General features: G+C 43.7%; 1 protein-coding gene across 1 annotated transcript in view; it reads left to right on the plus strand.

Annotated features, from left to right (window-relative positions):
• Positions 1-22,469, plus strand: part of LOC8043827 (kinesin-like protein KIF23) — an 82,513-nt gene that overhangs the window by 18,421 nt on the left and 41,623 nt on the right. The window contains exons 9-15 of the mRNA XM_029990646.4: positions 40-119; positions 228-347; positions 4,787-4,919; positions 7,820-7,887; positions 13,912-14,014; positions 20,564-20,622; positions 21,226-21,375. Coding sequence (XP_029846506.2) covers positions 40-119; positions 228-347; positions 4,787-4,919; positions 7,820-7,887; positions 13,912-14,014; positions 20,564-20,622; positions 21,226-21,375 — 713 coding nt within the window. The remainder of the gene's footprint in view (positions 1-39; positions 120-227; positions 348-4,786; positions 4,920-7,819; positions 7,888-13,911; positions 14,015-20,563; positions 20,623-21,225; positions 21,376-22,469) is intronic.

A 22,469-nucleotide genomic window follows, 5' to 3' on the forward strand; every position in this document is an offset into this window, starting at 1 on the left:
GACATTTATCCAGTCGTCGTTACTTTCGTTTCGCTCCAGGAAACATCAACAGCTCGCTAATGGTCCTGCGCACGTGTATCGAGATTTTGAGGGAGAATCAGACCACTGGCTCGAACAAGGTACCGTTTCACTCCTTCCTTCTTACTTTGCCATTTTCACTAAAAAGTTTGTTTCCTTTTGTCTTGGTACCATACTGACTGCTTGTCCCTTACCCCTCGTGGCCTTAGATGGTGCCGTACAGAGACACCAAGTTGACTCACCTCTTCAAGAACTTCTTCGACGGCGAAGGGAAAGTGCGGATGATTGTCTGTGTCAATCCTCGCCCCGACGACTACGACGAGACATTTGTGAGTCCTTCGTTGGCTTTAAATGGCTTGACAGAGGATGAAATTTATGTTCCCATTTTGTAGCAGGACACATTTATCTCTGGAACGCTTTTATGCTGGCTTTGAAATATTGCTCCCGGCCATAATTTTATGTCTTTGTTTAATAATCGTGCCCTCTGCACTCTGTAGCCACTTGGGGGCACACTGGCTAGAGATTTAACTTCTGAGCTACTCGAGTGATCGGAAGGAAATTTTCAGGGGAGATTTTGCGTCAGATGTAGACTATTGTGCAAACCTTCAGCTCTCCAGGACAAATATACCTACTTACATCAGAAGATGTGTCACTGTTCGTCAAGAAATTTGATATGTAAATGAAGCTATTGAGCACCATTTTGACTGCTTGAATATAAAGGGGGGGATGTGGGACTTTGGGATATCTAGATTTTATAGCTCCGATGTAAATAGGTATTTTAGGAAGAGTTATTACCTCAAAATATTAAAAAGTACAACACAACATACAGCGTACAACAGAAAATATGATACACTAGTTATGACTCTTTACAAAAGAATATTGGAAACGGCAGTTTTAAAACACTCGATATCGGGGATTTCGGCAATGGCTCCGGGAAGGTGATTCCACATTGTTGAGGCACTAGGAATAAAAGACTCATAAAAATGTTTGGTACGACAAGAAGGAATGGCAACTTTATGACGGTGATTGATGCGTGCTGAAACGTAATGAGGCCTTGTTAGTTTTCTTTTAGAATCGGATTATTATGATATATCTTATGATATATCATAATATATACATAGTATTTTCTCAAAAAGGATTTCAACTTAAAACAAAATAAAGTAGATAGTCCGTTTCCCCAGTAAAGTTGAGTTAAGAAGCATGTTAATTGTGGTATTAGAATACTTTTACCTTCAAACAAAAGATGTCTTCGTATGAATAATAATTGAGGTTGTGTGGATATTTAGACAGCGTTTAGTTGGTCAGCCATTTCAAAGTTGCAACGAGTCACTCGCTGTAGATGAGCAATTTAGCCAGTGCAGTGCAACCGCTAGCCTAGGGTCTTTAACGTGCACCACGCAGTAGTGATACATGACCGCACGCCAGTACGATGCTCATCCAGATCGAAACGGGCAGGGGTGGGGATTAAGCCCAGGATCCCTGGGTTCTGCAGGGCAAGCTTTCGCTCCATGTCCTCCGAACTGGTGTGCGCCAACCCACTCGGCCACCGATCCCCCCATTTCTTCGTATGAAATTTGCAGCAAAAAGTGGAACTGAGAAAAATGCTTTAGACATTGAACTCCTTTACTTTGTTACTGCCTCATAATGTGTTGAAAATATTTTATATCCATAACTATTTGGCATGTGGTTATTAAATTTAGTGTAAGGTTCTATAAATAGTTTCTAAAACCAAATACAGTCAAACCTCTATGTAACAAACTTTTATGTAACAAAACCCTCGATGTAAGGAAGTACATAATCTTTTCTACCCGCAAGTGTATGCACGCGATGTGCTTTTGACCCCTATGTAACAAAGTCCCATTTGCCAAAATTTTGATGTAACGAAATTTCATGGACAATTCGTCGCAAACTTTTGGGTCCCAAAGGAGATTTTAGAAAGAAGATGCACTGAAACGGGCCCTTGATAAAGCGCAAAGGGTGAAACGGGCCGAATCTGGTGAGTATTGTGTACAGAACGGTCACTAGAGGACACTAGAGCCGCCACCGTTTTGTCCGTCGGTTTCGTTAGTGCAGTGTATTTCGTTTCGAGGCCTCACTAAAAGCGTGCGTTTCTCGCTGTCCTGGGCGATGGAGCCTTGAAGGCGATGGAGCCGCCCCTGACAACGTCGACCTCGACGACTTTCTTTACACCAACTCTGTTGTCATTGTGATGGAGGAAGTGACCGACGAGGCGATAGCTAGCAATGTTTGCGGAAACTTGCAAGACGGGGATGACATCAAGCCTGATGAGAGAGACACCTGCAATGTACCCAGTAACCATGAAATGGTGAACCCGATCGATGTCTTGAGGCGGTTCGCGAGCACACAGCAAGTCCAAAACGCGATGCAGGCTGTCTGGCTATGCGAGCGTCGTGTGATGCCTAGAGTGGCCCAGAAAGAGGTGACTGACTACTTTTTACCGAAATAAAGGTGTCCTCGGTAAGTTTTGTTCACCCGAAAACATTTGTGGAAACTTCCTTTCACGTTAGCCCTGAATATTTGTGTAGCCAAATTTCAATGTAACGAAGTAAACTTAGAATGTTATTGACTTCGTTACATCAAGGTTTGACTGTACATCAAATTTAAAAAAAAATTTTTTTTTTTAGTTTTGAATTTAAGGCTTATATTTTTTTCTTAAAATCGAAACAATGGGCTTTGCGCCAATTAACATGAATTTGCTAAGCCACCAGAGCTGCCTGTTTTATTCTGTGTGGAGCAGGAACAAAACGACATAGTTGACAGCGGGCTTGAAGAGCAAAGCACATTAATTTCTACATTAAGAACGCAGACCCATTTATGGAATCAAACTTTAACTTACTCGCATGCATGGCGTCACAGCACTTGACTGTACCTTATATGAATCTCGCCGGTGCAAACGCAGCCATGCTGTATAACACATTGCCTCGGTGAAAGGGTGGCTTGAAGTTGGAAGAACTATGTTAAAGAGGACTCGGGTATATAAGGGAAGGAAAAAAAGATTGAGGTACACCTAAGCATTCCTTATGAGTTGTAAATGCAAAAGCATGCAAGCCGCTCGTCCGCTCCCTTGGCTTGAACCACGAACCGCCTCCGGGTCACGCTGTCGAATGGCCGCGGTAGGTCTCCTAGTGCGTTGCACCGGTGTCGGTACTTCCCGCCGTGTAGCGCGCTGCGCCGCTGCTCGTTCCTCCTGCAGTGTAATGAGAGACCTGACGACGATGGTAGATTTTGCTGCCAACCTCTTTGCACGTTTTGCTGCGTTTTGCCGGTCCCTTAGTTTGTCTGCGGTGTACTTGCGTGGAGGGCCATGTTTCCCTGCGGCCGAGGTAGCGGCTGCCTGGTCCATCTGCGCCGTTGCCTCAGCTTCCCCACTGCGTACGTTGCGCCTTGCCTTTGTCAGCGCCTGCTACCTTGGACGTCATGCTCCCGCCTCACGTTTTCGGAGGGGCTGGCACTCTTGCCGCCTGAGACGCTTTGAATCGCGATCAGCCTGTGCCGCATGCTTTTAAATGGCGTTGTTCTGTTTCCCACATTAGTTGCACCGCTGCTCGTTCTGCCCGGTGTGTAATCGGAGATTTGACAACGATTGTGGATTTGGCGGCCTGCCTCCTCGATCGGTGTGCTGCGTTATTCCGCTTCCTTAGTTCGTCTGCAGTGTACTTGCGTGGACAGGCAGATTTCGTCACTGTCGAGGTGGCGGCCGCCGACGATGTGTATGCTAGAGGCAGTGCCATAATCGTCGGCGGAGAGACGAGCAGAAGTACTACCGCGATGTGGATGATAAAGGCGACGGCATGTTGGTCGGCTGGCGAAACGAGCTGAAGCCCCCGAGCGCTTTCCAATGTGTCCGTTTTAACTGGCGTGGGGCCCGTAGTGGCATGGTGTTGCGGCGGTTAGTTTTATCGGCACACTGGGAGGCACGGACACGCAGCGCCATCTGGCGGCGATCATTGAAATTGGCGCGCGGAGCAGCCAATGGGGAGCCTCGTCGCCGTGTGCCAGACAGTGGGACCGTTGGGATCAGCAAAACTTGGAGCCGTTTTCTCGCTACAAACTGATGACTTTGGCCCAATCTATGAGACCAGTTAATGCTCTCGCATTAAAACTATCTGTTCTTGGCCTGGTAGATGTTGCTAGAACTTGGTGATCTTGGAGTGTAAATTGTTTAACTTCCAAGGGTCATTGCTAAGGACGTCGAGGGAATTGAGTGATGGTATAACTTTACACAGGTGCTTTTAAAACAAGGTATTGTTGAGAGCTATGGTGTTTACCATGTACCACCAGGTTCATGCACCAGAAAAAGATCAGACAAGTTTGCATACTTTGGCACAGAATCAACAGCTCTAGAATGTCAAAGCCAGACTATGTATCCCAATCCCGCCCTGTATAGGCGGATTTGTATTTTTGCTGACCCTTAATGTCATTTGTCTCGTTATTTCGTGGGCAGCTGTTTTTTTTAAATCTTTTTCCTAATAACCAGTCGAGGCTCTATTCTTGGATATCCCAAGACCCTGGTTTAAATTGCCTCCCCAAACCTCTACCCAGTTGGCAAGTTATAATCCCGGCGGAAGTGCCCGCAATTCGGCAGGTCTTTTTTGAAGAAGGCGCCCATGGCCAAAGCTCTTGTTGCGTGTCAAGAGGTCCCCCGGCATTCTAAATGAATCCTCCGTTTCTCTCTGGGGATGCCAGATGTCCTTCGTTTGTTTGGGCACATACCTAAATATGGATCCTACGTTCTTTTCCCCTCCAGCACGTGATGAAGTTTGCCGAGATGGCCCAGGAGGTGCTCATCCCCCGCTCTGTTCCCAGCACCCCTACCGCCGCCCTCAACCTGCGTACTGGACGCAGAAGGATCAACATGGGCCGCACAGACAAGTTTGGAGGTAAGCGGTCATCAGTGCCACCCAAACTCTTTTCTAATATTGGTTTATTTGTTAGGAACTTGTAAGGGATTTTGTTTCGTTATCTTGCGTTTCCATTAGTAATACAAACTTGTTGAATTTTTGGCTCGAATCGTGTTGTTGCAGTCCTGAGCAGCTCAGTCAGGTCTATCAGGGTTGCACACGGTGTTTAGATTTTACCGCCTTCATTGTTAAAGAGGTTGCCTCAGAGCAGTACGTTGATCCGGATATGAACCAAAGTTTCTTGCCGGCAAGCTTGACGTGGGGATACTTTGCATCTGGTGCCTGCTGCCAGACTCCTGCAGTTTCCTCAGACTACAGGATAATCTACATCCCTTCGTCCTCGTGAAGTTCAAGGAGTTCCACTTGAAACGTTCTTGAATCTTGTGCAACTTTTTCCATGGTTGGAGAGCCACCACTCAAAACATCAACCGCAAAAGAAAAGGGTGTTGAGGAGGTATGAGCCACACTTGAACCCACGGAGAGCTAGGCTGGCCAACCCCGACATATAGAGTGGCATGAATAAAAAAGTAGGCTGTAAATACAGTAAAACCTTGTTATAACAAAGTTGAAGGAGCGATCGTAATTATTTCGTTATAACCATTAGTTTGTTATAGCCAATGTCCATTTCTTCCCTATTAGCAAGCAAGGGGAATTATGATTGCTTTGTTATATCCATTAGTTTGTTATATCCCATTTTGTTATAACGAGGTTTTACTGTAGTGCAGTAAAAGTTGTGCCTGCACAATGAGAGCCCATATGTTGATCAAATCTGTAATTTAGTGGTGAATTTTACCTCGTAAAATTCTGCGACACAGCTTCATTCTTGTGAAAAGTCGCAACATTGTTGACATTTTCAATGGTAGGCTTTGATGCAACCTATAGGAATATACTAGTGCATTCTTGGATGTTTGTTGGATGTTTCAATATGATGTGAAACCTTAAAAAATAGTAACATTCCTTTCCCTAACATTTCAGCACATTCGTCCGCTCCTGAAACCTTCAGTTCTGGATCTTCTAGGAACAGGACATCCTTCTTGAAATGCACTAAAACATTTCACCATTACTCAAACTAAAATTCATAACTGTTAATGTTCGCTGATGATATCAAGATATTTACAAACATAAAATCATCTGATGACTGCGTTCTTTTGCTGGATGATATCGTACGCGTTTCTGAGTTGTGTTCAGCATATATTTTGCTGAAAACTACTGACAATGTCACGAAAATGCCAAATTTGATCTTACCCGTACATACCTCAGTCGGCAACTATTACACAAGTCACTATTGTTTGCGACCTTGGGATTTATTTTGGCTCTGGACTTTCTTCTTCCTGTTATTTCACGCGGCTAGTTGCCGCTTCACTCCCCCTGGGAGGGTCAACTTTTGAACCCTTGGATTAAAATTGATGAAATTTACAGGGTATGCTGGTGGTCATGCTAGAGGGTGCATAACGAAATTTCAGGTCTGTCAGCTAAGTGGGAGGGAAATTGGGGCACCTTCATCAGCAACACCCCTACATTGTTTAGTTAATTTATCGTCGGAAAACTATCACAATATTCACGATTTTTATTCGCTAGATATGTAGCAAAATGCCTAGGAGGTGCGCCTATGGAAAGTTTTTTGTAAAAAGTCTATTGATTTCTATCTATTTTCTCTTCTGTAAAATTGGTCAACTTTTTGGTCTTCTGTGTCTCCGACAAAATGCCAGCATTTTTTATAAAAGACATCCGTAAAGTGACAAACTCCATAGGCGCATTCCTTATTAAATTTCAGTTAGGAAAAGTGAAGAACGAGCCTTCCCTGTATTGCCATTATCAAACGATAGATTGACTAAAATGGACTTTATACCAAAAAGTGGAACGGAGAAAAATGTGTTCAAAGTGCTCCAAACCCTACCTTTTCTTTAGCTTCGGTAGACAGAAAATAATTTATAAAAAAACTAACTATGCAGAGTTAACGAGTGAAAATATCTGGGAATACTCTCTGGATGTAGATAAATGTAAATAAGTAATTTTACAAAATCAATGTCTTTTGCAAATTTTTTTTTTCTCTGGGTAGTGCCCCTCCTTAAAGCTGGGCTTGCTATCATGCTTGTCTTATGGTTGCACTAATCTCTTATGCATCATTAATTTATTGTGCTGTCTGGTATGTACAAAGCTTAAGTTTGGCAGTGTAATATGGAATTCTTTGTTGGCTACTGAAGCGTCGCCTAATAAATCCGTACAAAAACATTTTATTCAAATTATATGCGCTATGTATTTTCATAGATGTTGTTTTAACTATGAATACATACTGAAAAGTCTGCGTCTTCAATGTTTATCAACTCGCAGGCTTTCTCGTGCCTTGTTGTTTCTACACAAAATGATCCAGGGAAACTTTGGCGCTAACTTGTTTCTCTGTGTTAATTTTTACGTATCAGCTCGGTTGTGCAGGAGTTTTATATATTGTCCTTTTCTTAAAAAAAAATATGCCATGAATAATTCGCACACAAATATTAGTATTTAACAATTTAGCGTCATCAAATTTAGATATTTTTGGTGAATTGGTCCTTTTCAAGCATGAACTGGACCACATGTTGTATACTGTTTAAAACAGCATTGTTACGATGCACACTTTTTTTTAATTTTAAGTGTGTATATGTGCCACCGCATCAAAACCGTGAAATTGTTCTGGGACACACAGCAAGTAAAGGATTATTATTATTATTATCTCAAATATTCATAATTCACCACGCTCGTATCCTATTGCCTCTCGTCTTGCTGCGTTTGATTTACTTATTGTAAGGATGTTCCAGATATTGTCATTCATCAACACGATGGCCAAGATGTTGATTCACATTGTAATGGAAGTTTCTAAATTGGCAATTATTTTTCTTCAGGAAGCCTGAAGGACTTGGTCCCACAACAAGAACCTCCAACCCCAGAACCGGTGCTTCCAAACTTCATGGTCAGACTTCCGTCCTACCTCACATTACCTTGCCGACTTCCTTTTGCAGCCAACTTTGAACAATTGGAAGCTCAGTAAAATTAAAACATTAAGCAAACTTCAACTTTAATAAAAAATAATATGACCCACGAGTTTTTTTTTTAAATTTTTTTAACTCGGCCCAGACTCGGGTGAAGTTGTTAAGTTCTGCTTGCCTTTGCCAATGAAAATGTGCTGCAGTAACTAAGCTCTGCAATTTGCAAACCTCTCAGGGTGTCATCGACGTTGGTTCCTTGTTTGTTTTTCTACTGGAAAAACAATTTTTACGACACCCAACACAACTTTTGCTTTAATGGCACTCAGCACAGGAAGTGGTGGAAGAATTCCTGTGCCTAACCACTTGCACACTTTCAACTGTTTGAGAATGAACCAAACACCATGGCATGTTTGTTGACATCTATATACTCATTGGGCAAAACATCTCCAAAGGTTGAGTAATTGTTTGAGCCTATGGGCCTAGATATGTTGGCTGTGCAAGCTGCCTGTCCACACATGCATGCTGTTGACTGTGATGCACGCGCCCACCGCCACACTTGGCTTTGCAGCTTAGCCGGTTTATCTGCACTGGTTCTCTAGTTTCTCGACTGCACGAACAGTAGGTAAAGGCGGTATAGTGTGTGTGGTTGTGAGTTTAGCTTGGCGTCTGAAGACCACGAGCATTTCCTATGTTCCCAGAGTTACCGGTCAGGAGCACACAACAATATTCTTCGAATTAACCTGACCCAGTGGGAAAGCTTTGAATTTCCATGTGCATTTTTCAATAGACTTGAATGTGTTATTGCTGGGGCTGCGCCCATGCTTCGAGCTAACGAAAGTTCAAATTCAAGGTAATTTCAGGTAAGATCGAACAGAGGTGGCCGGTTGACCTTTTTATTAACTTCATAATTTTGTATCTTATTTTCCAATGCCCGGGATAAACAAATTCATAATTATTTTCGCCCACAAAAAAAAAAATTATTGGATGCAAAAAATCATAGTTTACAAAGAGGTAAAAAGTCACATTCAGTATGTGCGTAGTCAAAGTGGTCAACTTTGGCAATAAATAACGGAAGTTGTACTTTCGTAAAGAGTTTCACAATTTTTGGACGAAATATGTGTATACTTTACAATACGAAAAAAAATTATAGGTATTGTTTATTATCTTTTTTAAAATATTGTATACAAACATAAATTTCGGGGTTGCTTGGTCGTTCTCCCCCCAAATTTGCTGGCCTGTGTTTTAGAAACTAATTGCATCACAAGCGTAATGTTTTGACACAATATGCTACTTATAAATAAATGTCAATTCACGCAAAAATAATTTTTTTTTAGGAACGGTTTGTTGAGATATTGACAAGCAAACACGACCAGAGCAACAAACTACAAAAACCTTCTGGAGACAATTTAAAAAATAAAACCCATTTTTGATTTTGTTTAAACTTTGGCCAATCATTCTACCGAACCCCGTTTCGAAGGATTGGCACGGGCTGTCCCTATGGTGGGATGCAGTGATTGCGACTTATTCTGTGGGGAAAAATATTTTGTCATTTAGCTGGGAAAACTAAAGGTATGAAACCTATCATTTGTATGGCCCCAATATATTGTGAATTGGAAATATGGGAAATATTTGCGGCCACTAAATTTGACGACTTCTATGGGCTGTGAAAAGCGGAAGTTTCGCTAATTTTGTGCACTTTGTTTTAGAATTTGCAGAAATTAGGGGCTCACAAATATTAAAGATTCTACAGTGGTTTGTTAAATGCTTTGCACGTAATAATAAATTACACACTAAATAGACTGAACTAAACACCCGAGGAGCCTTTTGAAGTTTTAAAAGAAACAGATTTTGACGAGTCATATTCGGAATTTTACCTGGACAAAATGGTGGGTTACTTTTGTGGTCAAGAGAATAAAGTTCTGACGCATACCCTTGTGAGAGCCTCGTTCAGGAAAAGGGGATTGAGTTCCAAATTGTGACCTTGCGGGGGAATGTTGGGGGAATGCTGGATGTAACGAAAGAAACAAGCGTGTTGGTAGTGGATACAGATTTGAGGAAAGGATAACATAAAGGATGGATGGGCAAAACTTTAAACTATACTGTGTTTCATATTTAATCTAAAACTTTGCCAAGGCTTGGAGTACAATCACTTGGCTCAGTCCAGCATCTAATTTGCACTCAGTCTCGTGCAAATGAAGTGCTAGGCCAAGCCATACGCTCGTGCTCCTAACCTTGGCAACGTTAAGTATGAAATAGGGTATAGCAACAGCATTTATTGCTCCGTGAGTTTGTATATTTGTGTAATTAAAGGAAGAAGGGGGAGGGAGGGTGAAGGTTGAAGAAGGAGGAACTGGAAGCATGAAATATTTAACCCCTTGGTAGAGGGCGAGTGTCACCTCCTAAACGATGCCACTGTTTGAGGAATGGGAGAGAAACTTTGGCGACATAAAGTTAATCTCTTTCCTATACAGGCCTATCGAGAGGAAACCGAAGTTGTCTTTAGAATCATGCATGGCGAATGCCTCCATAATCTCTTGGCCGTATCTCGAGGGGTGAATGCCAATTCTCGTTGTCAACGAAAATTCAACCAAGCAAGAACCGCAATCTGACTTAGGTTTAGCGATCGGGTGCTAACTGATATTGAAGTCATCAGCGGCTCCCCTCTTGATCTCGTTGATTTCAAGACTGGGAATGGTTGTCACTTGTATGGTTATGCATCGTAGGGTTTATATTTCGCTGGCGTGTTGTGACAGTCGTATTTGTCGTTTTGTCGTATTTGCTTGTCAATATCTCAACAACCGATTCATAAAAAGATTATTTTTTGCATGAATTGACGTTTATTTATAAGTAGCATATTGTGTAAAAATATTACGCTTGTGATAAAGTTATTTTTTAAGATACAGGCCTGCGAATTTGGCAGGAAAAGGTTCAACCAGCCAAAATTAATGTTTTTTTTTTTTATACACTCCGTGCGACGCGACTGGCGCGCCGCCGCGCGGCTGTTACCGAAGGTAGGCAGTGAGCACCCCAGAGAAAACGAAACCGAAACCACGCCGGCGTACGTTGGTACGCGTTGAAGTCGGAGTGGTACTGTTGCACTGGGTCCACAGCATGAAGTGCTGCCTGTGCTGCGTCATTACGTGCTTCAATAGTTATGAGTCGTATCTCGTGGAGACAAAGTTTCACAGTTTTTCACCTCGCCGATGTTTTGTGGGACAGCGACAACGATGGAGCCGTGCCGTACGACGCGAGAAATTTGGTGTCCCGATCATGTCTGCCACTGGGTCGGCACGGCTGACATATTCTACACTGCCGCTTTGCGCTCTACGTTTGTTTTCGTACCAGTGACGCCTACATGTGTCAGCGCCGATGGAACGAACTGAAATGCCATCCCACACTCGCGGGTATGCGTGACAATTTCGTTGGAGGAATGCCCTCCAAAGAAGTTTCGTCCCCATCGTACGTGTCGATATTTCCGGACAAATATGGCACGCAATCTGTACTTCATGAAGAAAGATTTGAACGGTAAAAAAAGTGACAAATATAAATCTAAAGAAAACAACCATGAAACTCGGAATCACTGGAGAATCGGCGTTTGAGTATGGAAGTTTATGTGGTGTGCTTTCTTTCTTGATCAGCCTCCTTTTGGATGTGGAAACACTGACACCCCGAGTTCTGTAGATAACAATTTTTTTTTCTCAGCTTTAGAGCCACCTACCGCAAAGTTGTTGGAATTGGAAGTACCGTCCACTGGTTCTTTCCTACCTGTAAAGTGTGCACCTCCTATGAAGCGTGGTATTATCTTGACAGCCTTTGACGGTCAAAACTGGTTCCCATTTAGTTACGCCGCCCAAAACAAATTTGCACTTGGTTTCGCTATGCCACCTTTTTTTGGTATAATAAGTGTTGTGTCAAGCTAAGGTCATGTCAACGTACCTGTGGGCCGAAAATCAGCACCTCGCACTACAGGTTATTACACAACAGCTGACCGCAAAAGCCCTTGGCGGCCAAGCCAAGGGCTTTTGCGCCCTTGGCTTTGCCAAGGGCGCAAAAGCCCTTGGCAAAGGGCTTTTGCGCCCTTGGCCGACAACTTCGTTTTCTCGGCTTTGGAACCACCTTTCGTAAAGTTGTTTCAATTGGAAGTACAGTCCACTAGTCCCTTCCTAGCTCTAAAGTCTCCACCTCTCCCGACCAGTGGTATTCTCCTCACAACCTTTCATGGTCAAAACCGGTTCCCATTGAGTTACGCCGCCTAAACCAAATTTTCACCTGGTTTCCCTATGCCATATTTTTATTTTTTTTTTTTGTATAATAAGTGCTGTGTCATGTTACTGTCAAGTCCAAGCCCCTGTGTGCCCAAATCTGCACTTTGCACAGACCGCTATAACACAACATTTCTGATCCAATATTGGATATACCGTACAGCTTTATTTCTTTATTCGTTAGAAACAACTTTCACACCTGCTGTCTTAATGAAACTTGGCACACTTCGTGCAGAAACTTAGTGGACATCTCACTCGCCTCCAATATCATCGTTCCAGCAGTCCTACGTTTACAGCGACGAGCGAAATAAATTTCCCACTCAAAGCAATCATGGTGGCGGCCGTCTCGCTTTTCGAAAAATTGCTCCAACTCCTTTTTTGGCCGCAAATAGAGAAATTCCCCCGAATAACGACTAAAACTCAATATATAGGAAGAGGAGAACAGCTAAATGCCCTTCTTAGGTCTGCCCCAGCATTCATGGAACATCACCCTCAACGTATCGGCTCAAAAAGCAAAAGTTTCATCCGTGCGCGCTTCCGCCGCCACAGCTTGGCATGCGAAAAGGCACCGCAGGCTGCTGAACGCGCCTCACGGTCGAACGCCAGCTCCTCCGCTAGCGGCGCTGCGCGCGTTTTTCAAAGCGCCCCCTATAGTTCCCGCACGGAGTGTATAATAAAAATAAATAAATAACAATACTTTTATCATATTGTTAAGTATATATAGTTTTTTTTTCCAAAAATTATGAAATTCCCTTAGAAAGTATAGCTTCCGTTATTTATCGCCAAAGCTGATCACTCCGGCTACGAACAAAAAAGTGTGAATATCCACCTCTTCGTAATTTACAACTTTTTGTGTTCGATAACTTTTTTGTGGGTGAAAATAATTTATTTTGTTAATATTGGGCACCGGAAAATACCATATAGAATTATGAAGTTAATTAGAAGGGTCAGTTGGCCACTCTATGTTTATCTGATCTGAAATACCCTAAAACGACTTCGAACTATTGAGAGTCGGATGTATATATGTTCTGCACCAAGCCACCATAGCTGCAGTGAAAATCTCCTTTACAACAAACTGGTTAATGCAAAACTTGAGAACTAGGCAAGTTGGTACCGATTCATAACGAAAAACCTGGTGCCATAAAGGGAGGGGTACCAGAAAGACAAGTACAACAGAGTATACTTGCCTTATTTTGAGCGAGTGCTTGTCCCTCATACTTGTCTTTTTTGTGTCTCCGTTTTTACTGGACCCTGTTTCTCACTGGGGTTAATGCAAGCACTCTTTTACAAACTGTTCAGCTTTGATACAAGCTTGCTGTAGATAAGTGTCGACTTACAGTGAGCCGCTTGGGAAGGAGTCTCCTGGAAAGCTACGGAAGAGTGACCAAAGTTTTGCTAAAATACCTAAAAGACTTAGCATGCAGAAGCTAAGGTTATTAACGAAACTCTGGCCTTCAGTCTGAGTCTCCTTAGGACACGGGGCAAGAGGCCCTTTTGACCTCTTTGCATCCCCCTTGATCCCTCATCACCTGTGCTGCTTGCCATCTGGCCCGTTCCGCATTGGCTTCGCGGCAACTCGGCCCGCTGCACCAAAGAGTTGCCGATCACTGCTTTAGGAGATCCTTTCCTTGTTCCTCCTCTCAGCTTTGACGTTAATTCTTTTTTTATTCTACAAGAAAGTTTCTAGAATTGTCGTAGAAATTTCGAACAGGCTGATTGGTTCGAAACCGGGTGCCGCCTTTGCAGGTCATGAGTTCGTCCGACGAGGAGGTGATGACCAGGCTAATGGAGCACCTGACTCGGAGGATTGCAGTTGGCAACGAGATGACCACCAACTTGGACCGCGCAAGTGCGTGCTCTTCCCCTGTATGACTCTCTCGTGCATGGCATCTGTGGTGTTTATTGTTGGTTTACTTTGAAGGGGGACATGGGTCTTAAAAGTGGAGATTCGCATAATGGTTAATTTCTGGGCAAAGAAAAGGCGCAGTTTGGAAGTTTACATGACAGAGCGTCTCCTAACAAGGTGGTATATATGATTGAGAATTGAAAAGGTGCAGAGGACAAGAGACCAGATGAAGAATGGCACAAACAGCATTGTGCCTGTCTTTATCCAATCTCTCATCCCTTGCGCCGTTTTACTTCTCAAGTATCTACAACTTGCCCAAGCTTCAACTTTAGTATAGGATAATTTCTGCAGTCAAGTATAAAATATCTTTCCTAAACAAAAGATATGCCGAAATATATCATCCTTGCTTGGGTCATTTCTCACGGGTCGTTAGAATAATTTATCACTAACAACTTTTAGTTTAATTACATATGGTGATTTCCAAGAGCCCATCAAACATTCTGGAGCTAATGGGAATATTTACAAAGGGCGTGATTATACAGAATGCACAATTCTAATTATATGTATTGAGTATAGTACGTTCCGTGCGGGAACTATAGGGGGCGCTTTGAGAAACGCGCGTAGCGCCGCTAGCAGAGGAGCTGGCGTTCGACCATGAGGCGCGTTCAGCAGCCTGCGGCGCCTTTTCGCATGCGAAGCTGTGGCGGCGGAAGCGCGCACGGACGAAACTTTTGCTTTTTGAGCCGATTCGTTGAGGGTGACGTTGCATGAGTGCTGGGGCAGAAGGGCATTTAGTTGTTCTCCACTTCTTATATATTGAGTTTGAGTCGTTATTAGGGGTAATTTCTCTAGTTGCGGCCGAAAAAGAAGTTGGAGCAATTTTCCGAAAAGCAAGACGGCCGCCACCATAATTGCCCTGAGTGGGAAATTTATTTCGCTCGTCGCTGTAAACGTAGGACTGCTGGAACGGTGATATTTGGATGCGAGTGAGATGTTCACTAAGTTTGTGCACGAAGTGTGCCAAGTTTCATTAAGACAGCAGGTGTGAAAGTTATGTTTCTAACGAATAAAGAAATAAAGCTGTACGGGATATCGAATATTGGACCCAAAATGTTGTGTTATAGCGGGCTGTGCAAAGTGCAGATTTTGGGCACACAGGTGCTTGGACTTGACAGTAACATGACACAGCACTGATACCAAAAAGAGGTGGCATAAGAAAACGATGTGGAAATTTGGTTTGGGCGGCGTAACTCAAGAGGGACCGGTTTTGACCATGAAAGGGCTGTCAAGAGAATACCACTGGTCGTGGGAGGTGGAGGCTTTACAGGTAGGAGGGACTAGTGGACTCTACTTCCATTTGAAATAACTTTACGAAAGGTGGTTCCAAAGCCGAGAAAACAAAGTTGTCGGCCAACGCACGGTTTGGCCGTCGAGGGCTTTTGCGGTCAGCTGTTGTGTAATGACCTGTTGTGCGAGGTGCTGGTTTTCGGCGCACAGGTACTTTGACATGAACGTAACTTGACACAACACTTATTATACCAAAAAGAGTTGGCATATAGCGAAACCAGGTGGAAATTTAGTTTGGGTGGCGTAACTAAATGGGAACTGGTTTTGACCGTCAAAGGCTGCCAAGATAATACCATTCATCGTGGGAGGTGCACACTTTACAGATAGAAAGGGACCAATGGACGGTACTTCCAGTTCTAACCACTTTGCGATAGGTGGATCTAAAGCCGAGAAGAAAAAATATTGTTGTCTACAGAAATCGGGGTGTCAGCATTTCCACGTCCAAAAGAAGGCTGATCAAGAAAGAAAGCACACCACATAAACTTCCATACTCAAACGTCGATTCTCTAGTGATACCGAGTTTTATTGTTGTTTTCTTTAGATTCATATTTGTCACTTTTTTTTTACCTTTCAAATCTGTTTTCATAAAGTACAGATTGCGTGCCATACTTGACCGGAAATATCATCGACACATACGATGGGGACAAAACTTCTTTGGAGGGCATTCCTACAACGAAATTGGCACTGCCTACCCGCGAGTGTGGGATGGCATTTCAGTTCGTCCCATCGGCGCTAATACATGTAGGCGTTACTGGTACGAAAACAAACTCGGAGCACAAAGCGGCAGTGTAGAATATGTCAGCCGTGCCGACACAGTGGCAGACATGATCTGGAGACCAAATTTCTCGCGTCGTACGGCAAGGGGCCATCGTTGTAGCTGTCCCGCAAAACATCGGCGAGATGAAAAACTGTAAAACTTTGTCCCCACTAGATACGACGCATAACTATTGAAGCACTTAATGACGCAGCACAGGCAGCACCTCATGCTGTGGACCCAGCGCATACGCACCACTTTGACTTCAATGCGTACCGACGTATGCAGCGTGGTTTCGGTTTCATTTTCTCTGTGGTTCTCACTGCCTACCTTCGGTACCGGCCACGCAGCGGCGCGCCAGTCGCGTCGCACGGAGTGTATAGGACAAGGTGTAAACCTGTAGGATGCAGTTCAGTTACTGCAAAAAACAATGATACATAGTTTCTTGAAATCCATTCATGAGAACATTGTCAAAAACTTCTGTAAGGTAATGGCACTTGACAAAAAAGTAAAAAGCTGAGAAAATCACTTTCAAAGTTTCTTCTGTACTTTAAATCCCGCTTCTTGAGACTTAAAATTTGCTGACTTTAAAATAGTTGGAGATGGAATTGAGCAAACATATTTTGTGGGGAGATACTCTGGGCTGTGAAGATTCCAAAATTGTAAATGTAGAAAAATTAACCATCTTGTAAGTTTTTGTTATTTAAAAACCCTAGTCCCCCTTAACACGTGGTCATAAGTTTGAGGCTGGTTTGAAGTTTATCTTATGGCCAATAATTGCCCTATGAAGGTTTTTGGCAATGTTTTTATGACCTAATTCCAGTAAATGTGGGGTAATTATTGTACTTATTTTAGTTGTAATTTAAGTATGTGTGAGAACATAAACATCTTGGACAGCAATTTGTTTGGTTGGGTGGAACGAAAATACTGTAACCACAGTTTTGAAAAAGCGTCCCAATGTTTGGAATAGGGGTGTGCGAATACTCAAATATATGAATTCAAATTGAAAAGAAAGTTCCCGAATAATTCGATTCACGAATTGAATTCCTAGTAGTATTCGGTCATTCGAATATTCAATATATTCGGCCAAAGAAACGCGGTCGGCGCGGAGCTGACAAAAGATCAGTTTTTTTCTCCGAATGTTCGCGCCGTGATGTTCGACAAACCATGGGAGAAACACCTCTTGGTCCTACCATTCCACAAAAATCGAACGCACAGGTTAGAAAAAAGAAAAGTATTGAACGCAACAATATTTATAGCACGCAGATTTAATCATGATCGTGACACAATCTAACCTTTAATCACAACCGAAATATCCCGTTTGCGCCACTTCCAGAGAGGAATGGTTGGGAGGCCGGAATTCTGTGCCATGCCTAACCCTTTTCATAAGTAAAGTTTCTCGTTTCAAATTGAAGTGCCGATGTAAAACACTTGCCACACTCACAGAAATCGGCGACTGCACGATCACAAAAAGAAAACCTCTTTCACCATGCCGATGAAACCGGCCGAGTTGCGGTTCCGCAAGCTGCAAATTCTGATTCGGAACGAAACGGAACGGAAAAATAGAGTGTCTAGATATGAGAGAGTTTCCAACCGTTCGATAGCCGCGTTCCCGCGTTTGAATTACGAACTGCGAGAAGGTGACGAAATGACGAAAACACCGACCGGGCAGGTGTCGTCGCTCTTCCGTGTGCTCGCCTTCTTTCCACGCGACTACACAACATATACGCACTTACCACCTATCTACGCAGGAGCCGTCTCCATGGTTTCAGTTTCGCTTGCTCCCTCTTTTAAATCAAGGCTCTCTAAAACGGGTTAGATGGACGGAGGAATGGATGCATAGCGGCAGTTGGACGGTGACTTGCGCCACCTAACCACATGTTTTTATTTTTACTTCAGATTATATTATTTAAGCCTGTTTACTCAGATTTAACAGCTATCTGTTTATTTTTATAAAATAAAATCCCGGGTTACCTTTTTCTCCCTAAAAATTGACAGCAAATATCGCAAAATGCCCCTTTTCTGAGATATATAAATTATAAATATAAAAAAAGGACATGTCGCGGTGTTAGGTCGTGCTTTTAATGAGAAAAAAAAAGCATACATGGCAGTGATGTGATTGCTGCGCCCATTGCGCCAAACTGCGCCAAGGGGCTAACCCTGCTACATCTTGCTACATTTTGCCAAAATATGGCTAATTTGCGCCAAGCCTACGCAAAAGTCCAATTTCGGTCGCCTTTCAAAACCGAAACTAAACTGAGAACCGTAATTGAGCATGCGTGAGCTATAGGTGGCGCAAGCGGCCGGCCGACACAAAGTACCCGGCATCAATCGTCCATCCGGTCTTGCATGGTTTTTGCCGCCGTCTCGCGTTTCGCGCCCTCGCTGCCCTCGTCGTCACAGGAATCTCGTCTCGCGTCTTCTTTTTACATTTTTTGATGTGCGGACACTCCGTCGCTAGTGTGCCGGGTGCCAGCTATGCCATCATGCTGTGAAACAAAACCACGTTTTTGCGCGGCGAGAGTTACTTTGTGAGCTGAAACGCTCGCGCGACCACTCGGTCACCGTGGTCGTGCGACGTCGGGTGTTGCCGTCCCCACGTCGCTGCAGATATGGCGCTTTCTAAACTTGTTCATCGACATTCCTCTTCTTCTGAAAAATCCCTCTTTAACTCAAGGACTGCTCGTCAAAATATTTATTACCTAGATTTCTCTCGGCGCGCCCCGCCACATGAAAAATCTACCGCAAAAAGACGTTGGTGAGGAGAAGTGAGCTGAAGCAAAGAAGGCAATGTCTGCACGCTGAACCCACACAATGCGCTTGTTTGTCTCGAGTTCAGTCCTTGCTCAGAGCGCTCCAAAAAACTTTTGACCCTGGCTCGCGATGTTATGCATTGATGCGCTTAGGTTCTGTTTTTCTTTCTGTTTATCTTGTACCTCGTCTGCCGGCCTGGCAAGCACGCGCCGCTGGACTGTTTTTTTGTTTTTTTTGTCGAATGCTGGACAGTTTTATTTTGCATACTATTTTGGGATCCAGTTGGCGACGGAGCGGAGTGGCATTGTTTCGGTTTCGATTGAACAGCTGTTGTCTCTGCTCGCGCGACGAGGCACGTGCCACTCAAGCTTGCTGAAGTTGACCTCACGTACATGTGAACATGACGGCACGACAGAGCACCAGCCGGGGCGCTTGCAATCCATTGTTTTGCGTTCGCTTACTTTTAACGAAAATCTGGCACGTCGGGAACCAGGAACCAGTAAAATGGTGACGAGCATACTTTTCAGAATCGCTCGGCAACGCCTACAACACTGTACACTTGTGGGATGTCTCGGTAGCAAAACCAGAAACAGCGAGTTCCGTCATAACACAGCACAAAGTGCCCTTCGTTTGTCCAGCACTTAAAACAAATATTTTTATTTTTCTAACAATATTTGCTCCAAAAGCCACTTTTTGTCCTCCGAAACACTGTTTTGGCTGCTCCAAAAGCCACCTTTGCTGCTCTAAAACACTATTCTGGCTGCTCCAGAGGTCACTTTTGCTGCTCCAAAACACTGTTTTGGCTGCTTCAAAAGCTGCTCCAAAATGGCTTAGGCCAATCACATCACTGACATGGCTGTAACTTTAGGTTTTTGGTGACGCTTAGGGTAGATAGATTATGTTTGCACCATAAAACTCGATTTTTGTGCCCAACGTCCATCAACAGCTGCCCTTCTTTTTTTTTTCACCAGAGCTTTTATACATTTGAGGTTTTGTTCGGTATGAGATGCATATTCTGCACCAGGTGCATACTCTGCACATATAATTGTCTCATTTGCAGCACACTTTGAAAAATTCCTACAAATAAAATCACTATTCGATATTCGGCTTTTTTTTCTTGATTCGATTCGGTATTCGATTCGATAACTACTATTTGGTATTCGCACACCCCTAGTTTTGAAACCTGCTTGGTTCCTTCTTCAGTGGTTACTGAATCCCACGGTGAAGCATCATGATGTAGGTATTCCTACTAAACAGTCAATGAACAATGGCGTGCTGGTTACGTTTCACCAATAAACGGAAAGTAACACATTGAATGAAACATCTTTCCTTGTACTTATTTCCTTTTTTTTTGCTTTCTCTTTATTCTCATAAAGGACTGCATCATAAGCATTTTACTAGCTTGAGGATAGTATATGAACTTTTTTAAATTGCCACATATGGTTAATTTAAGGAGAAACCACTGATGATCCATATGAAATAACCTAGTTGGAATGCAGTATGCTGCTGTATAGTTTTATTTGGGAAGAGATATCTTGCATCAAGTTGCATATTGGAAATGTCACCTGAGAAATTATACATTTACATGGTAGATTTGTGAGGATAAACAAGAAAAATAGTTTACAAACCCTTGCCCCTTTATCAGGTTGACACTGAAATCTTTTGTTTTATTGTCTTCCTTTTTTTTTGGTTTCCAGGAGACGACATCAGAAGACAGCTGGTCCAAATTGAGGCGGAGAACAGTGTTGTGAAGGAGGTAATTATGTCGGCTCTTGTGCTATATTGCTTTTTATTTGTTCAACGAAGTGGAAGGAATGTTTTGAGAACACTTGATGAGGAAAGCGACATGGATGGGTGCATACATTGGAGATGCCAGGCCAGTGGTTCTCAAAGAGGGGGGGGGGGGGGGGGGGGGGGGGGGGGGGGGCTCAAGGGAGGCCCTCATTGGGTTCATGTAGTTCCCAAAGGGTTCGTCGACTTGAAAGGGTCTACGGAACACTTTGGAGTCTCCGAGGGATTTTTTAGTGTCCACAATGCCCTTGAACTTGAGTCAAGCCGACCAGTAAACCCTTTTTTATTGATGCCGTCTGTCCCGCAAAGTGAAATAGACCAACCTATGCATGCTGAGGAGTAGGATTAGTTATTCTTTCTTTCGAAGCTTCAAAGTTGGTTTGCCATGCAATTTGTTTCTGTTCATTTACCCCTCTGTTGTTGCAATCATCCAATAAACCCCCCTCTCCCCATGCCATAAGATGGGGTCCCCCATCTCTTTCGCCGGTCCATCTGGAAGGGGTTCCTGAAACCTCAGCAGGTGAGAATCACCGTACTGAGGTTTGATGGTGTGCCATTCTCTATGCAGGCAAACAGGGTCCTCAACATGGACCTCAAGGCCAGGGAGCAGCAGGTGATCCTGCTTGAGAAGAAGCTGTCCAACGCAGAGACCGCAGTCCAAGCCATGAACCTCGAGATCGAAGGCATGGTCCGCCAGAAGAAGGTCCTGGAGAATGCGGTGCGTACCCTTGAGCGGACCAGGAAGACCCGTCCGGCGCTAACGATTTCTGCGTGAAGCAGTCATTACCACTGTCTTTCATCGTTATTTTAGCACTTTTGATTTAGTGGCTCAACCATGTCTGACCAGAGGCAGGCATAGTCCTAGGCACTTATCCTAACATGGAAAGCGTCTAGTGCCGGAGCAGGATTGCAGCTCAGAAACAGAAACTAAACACCAAAAGGCAAGAACAAAGAAAGAAGCACCACACAGGGTCTTTTCCTTCGTCTTTGCCTTTTGGTGTGTTCAGTTTGGGGGTGGACCAACTGGCATAGCTATTTTGTAGGCACGGATGAACAAGTATGTATAGATAAAACAGTGCAGAGAGGGCACAGGGACAAGTGGAAGACGGTTATCACCATTTTATTTATTCGCATTATGGACCGATTCACCCAACAGCACACCTTGCTACAGGGTACTAGTGCTTCTTTGTGTGAAACTTCTAGGCAAGGCCCTCGTAAAACAATCTCCTCAAAAAGAAATATATTTTTGGAATGCTAGTTTTCTTTTTTTTAATTGTAAATATCCTTGCCGATTAATGGCCATCGACTAGATCAGGGGTTGGCAACCCACGGCCCATGGCACAACCCCAGAGAAGCTTCCCACCCCCCCTTGCAAGCTTCCTCACAGATCCAGGAACCACACTTCCATGTGGTTCTTGGGAACAGGAACAAGGAGCACTTCCAATTGGCACTGTCCGGCATCCCCATACTTGGGCAGAAAACGTCTTCACTTCCTTTTTGCCTTTCTTTTGTCTGCCCCGCCCCCCCCCGGTCTTCATGACTTGCCGTCCAGCCACCTTCGTGTCGGCTTGTAGGCCCGCCGCTGCAAAAGGTTGCCGACCCCTGAACTAGACTGTAAACAACTTAATTTTCGCGAGGACCTCATTTTCGTGAATCGCCCACAATTGGCAAAAAATAGGTCCCATAAACATTTGGGAAAAATGTCAACACTTTGGAAGCTACTTTGAGATGCTGTGCGTCCTTTAGCAACAACTGACGACGGGAAGACACATATGCAAAGGTTCTCACATGATCAATACATGTGTTTTATGA

This window comes from Ixodes scapularis, unplaced genomic scaffold (assembly GCF_016920785.2).
Source record: "Ixodes scapularis isolate PalLabHiFi unplaced genomic scaffold, ASM1692078v2 PGA_scaffold0__279_contigs__length_252992795, whole genome shotgun sequence".
Lineage (NCBI taxonomy): Eukaryota > Metazoa > Arthropoda > Arachnida > Ixodida > Ixodidae > Ixodes > Ixodes scapularis.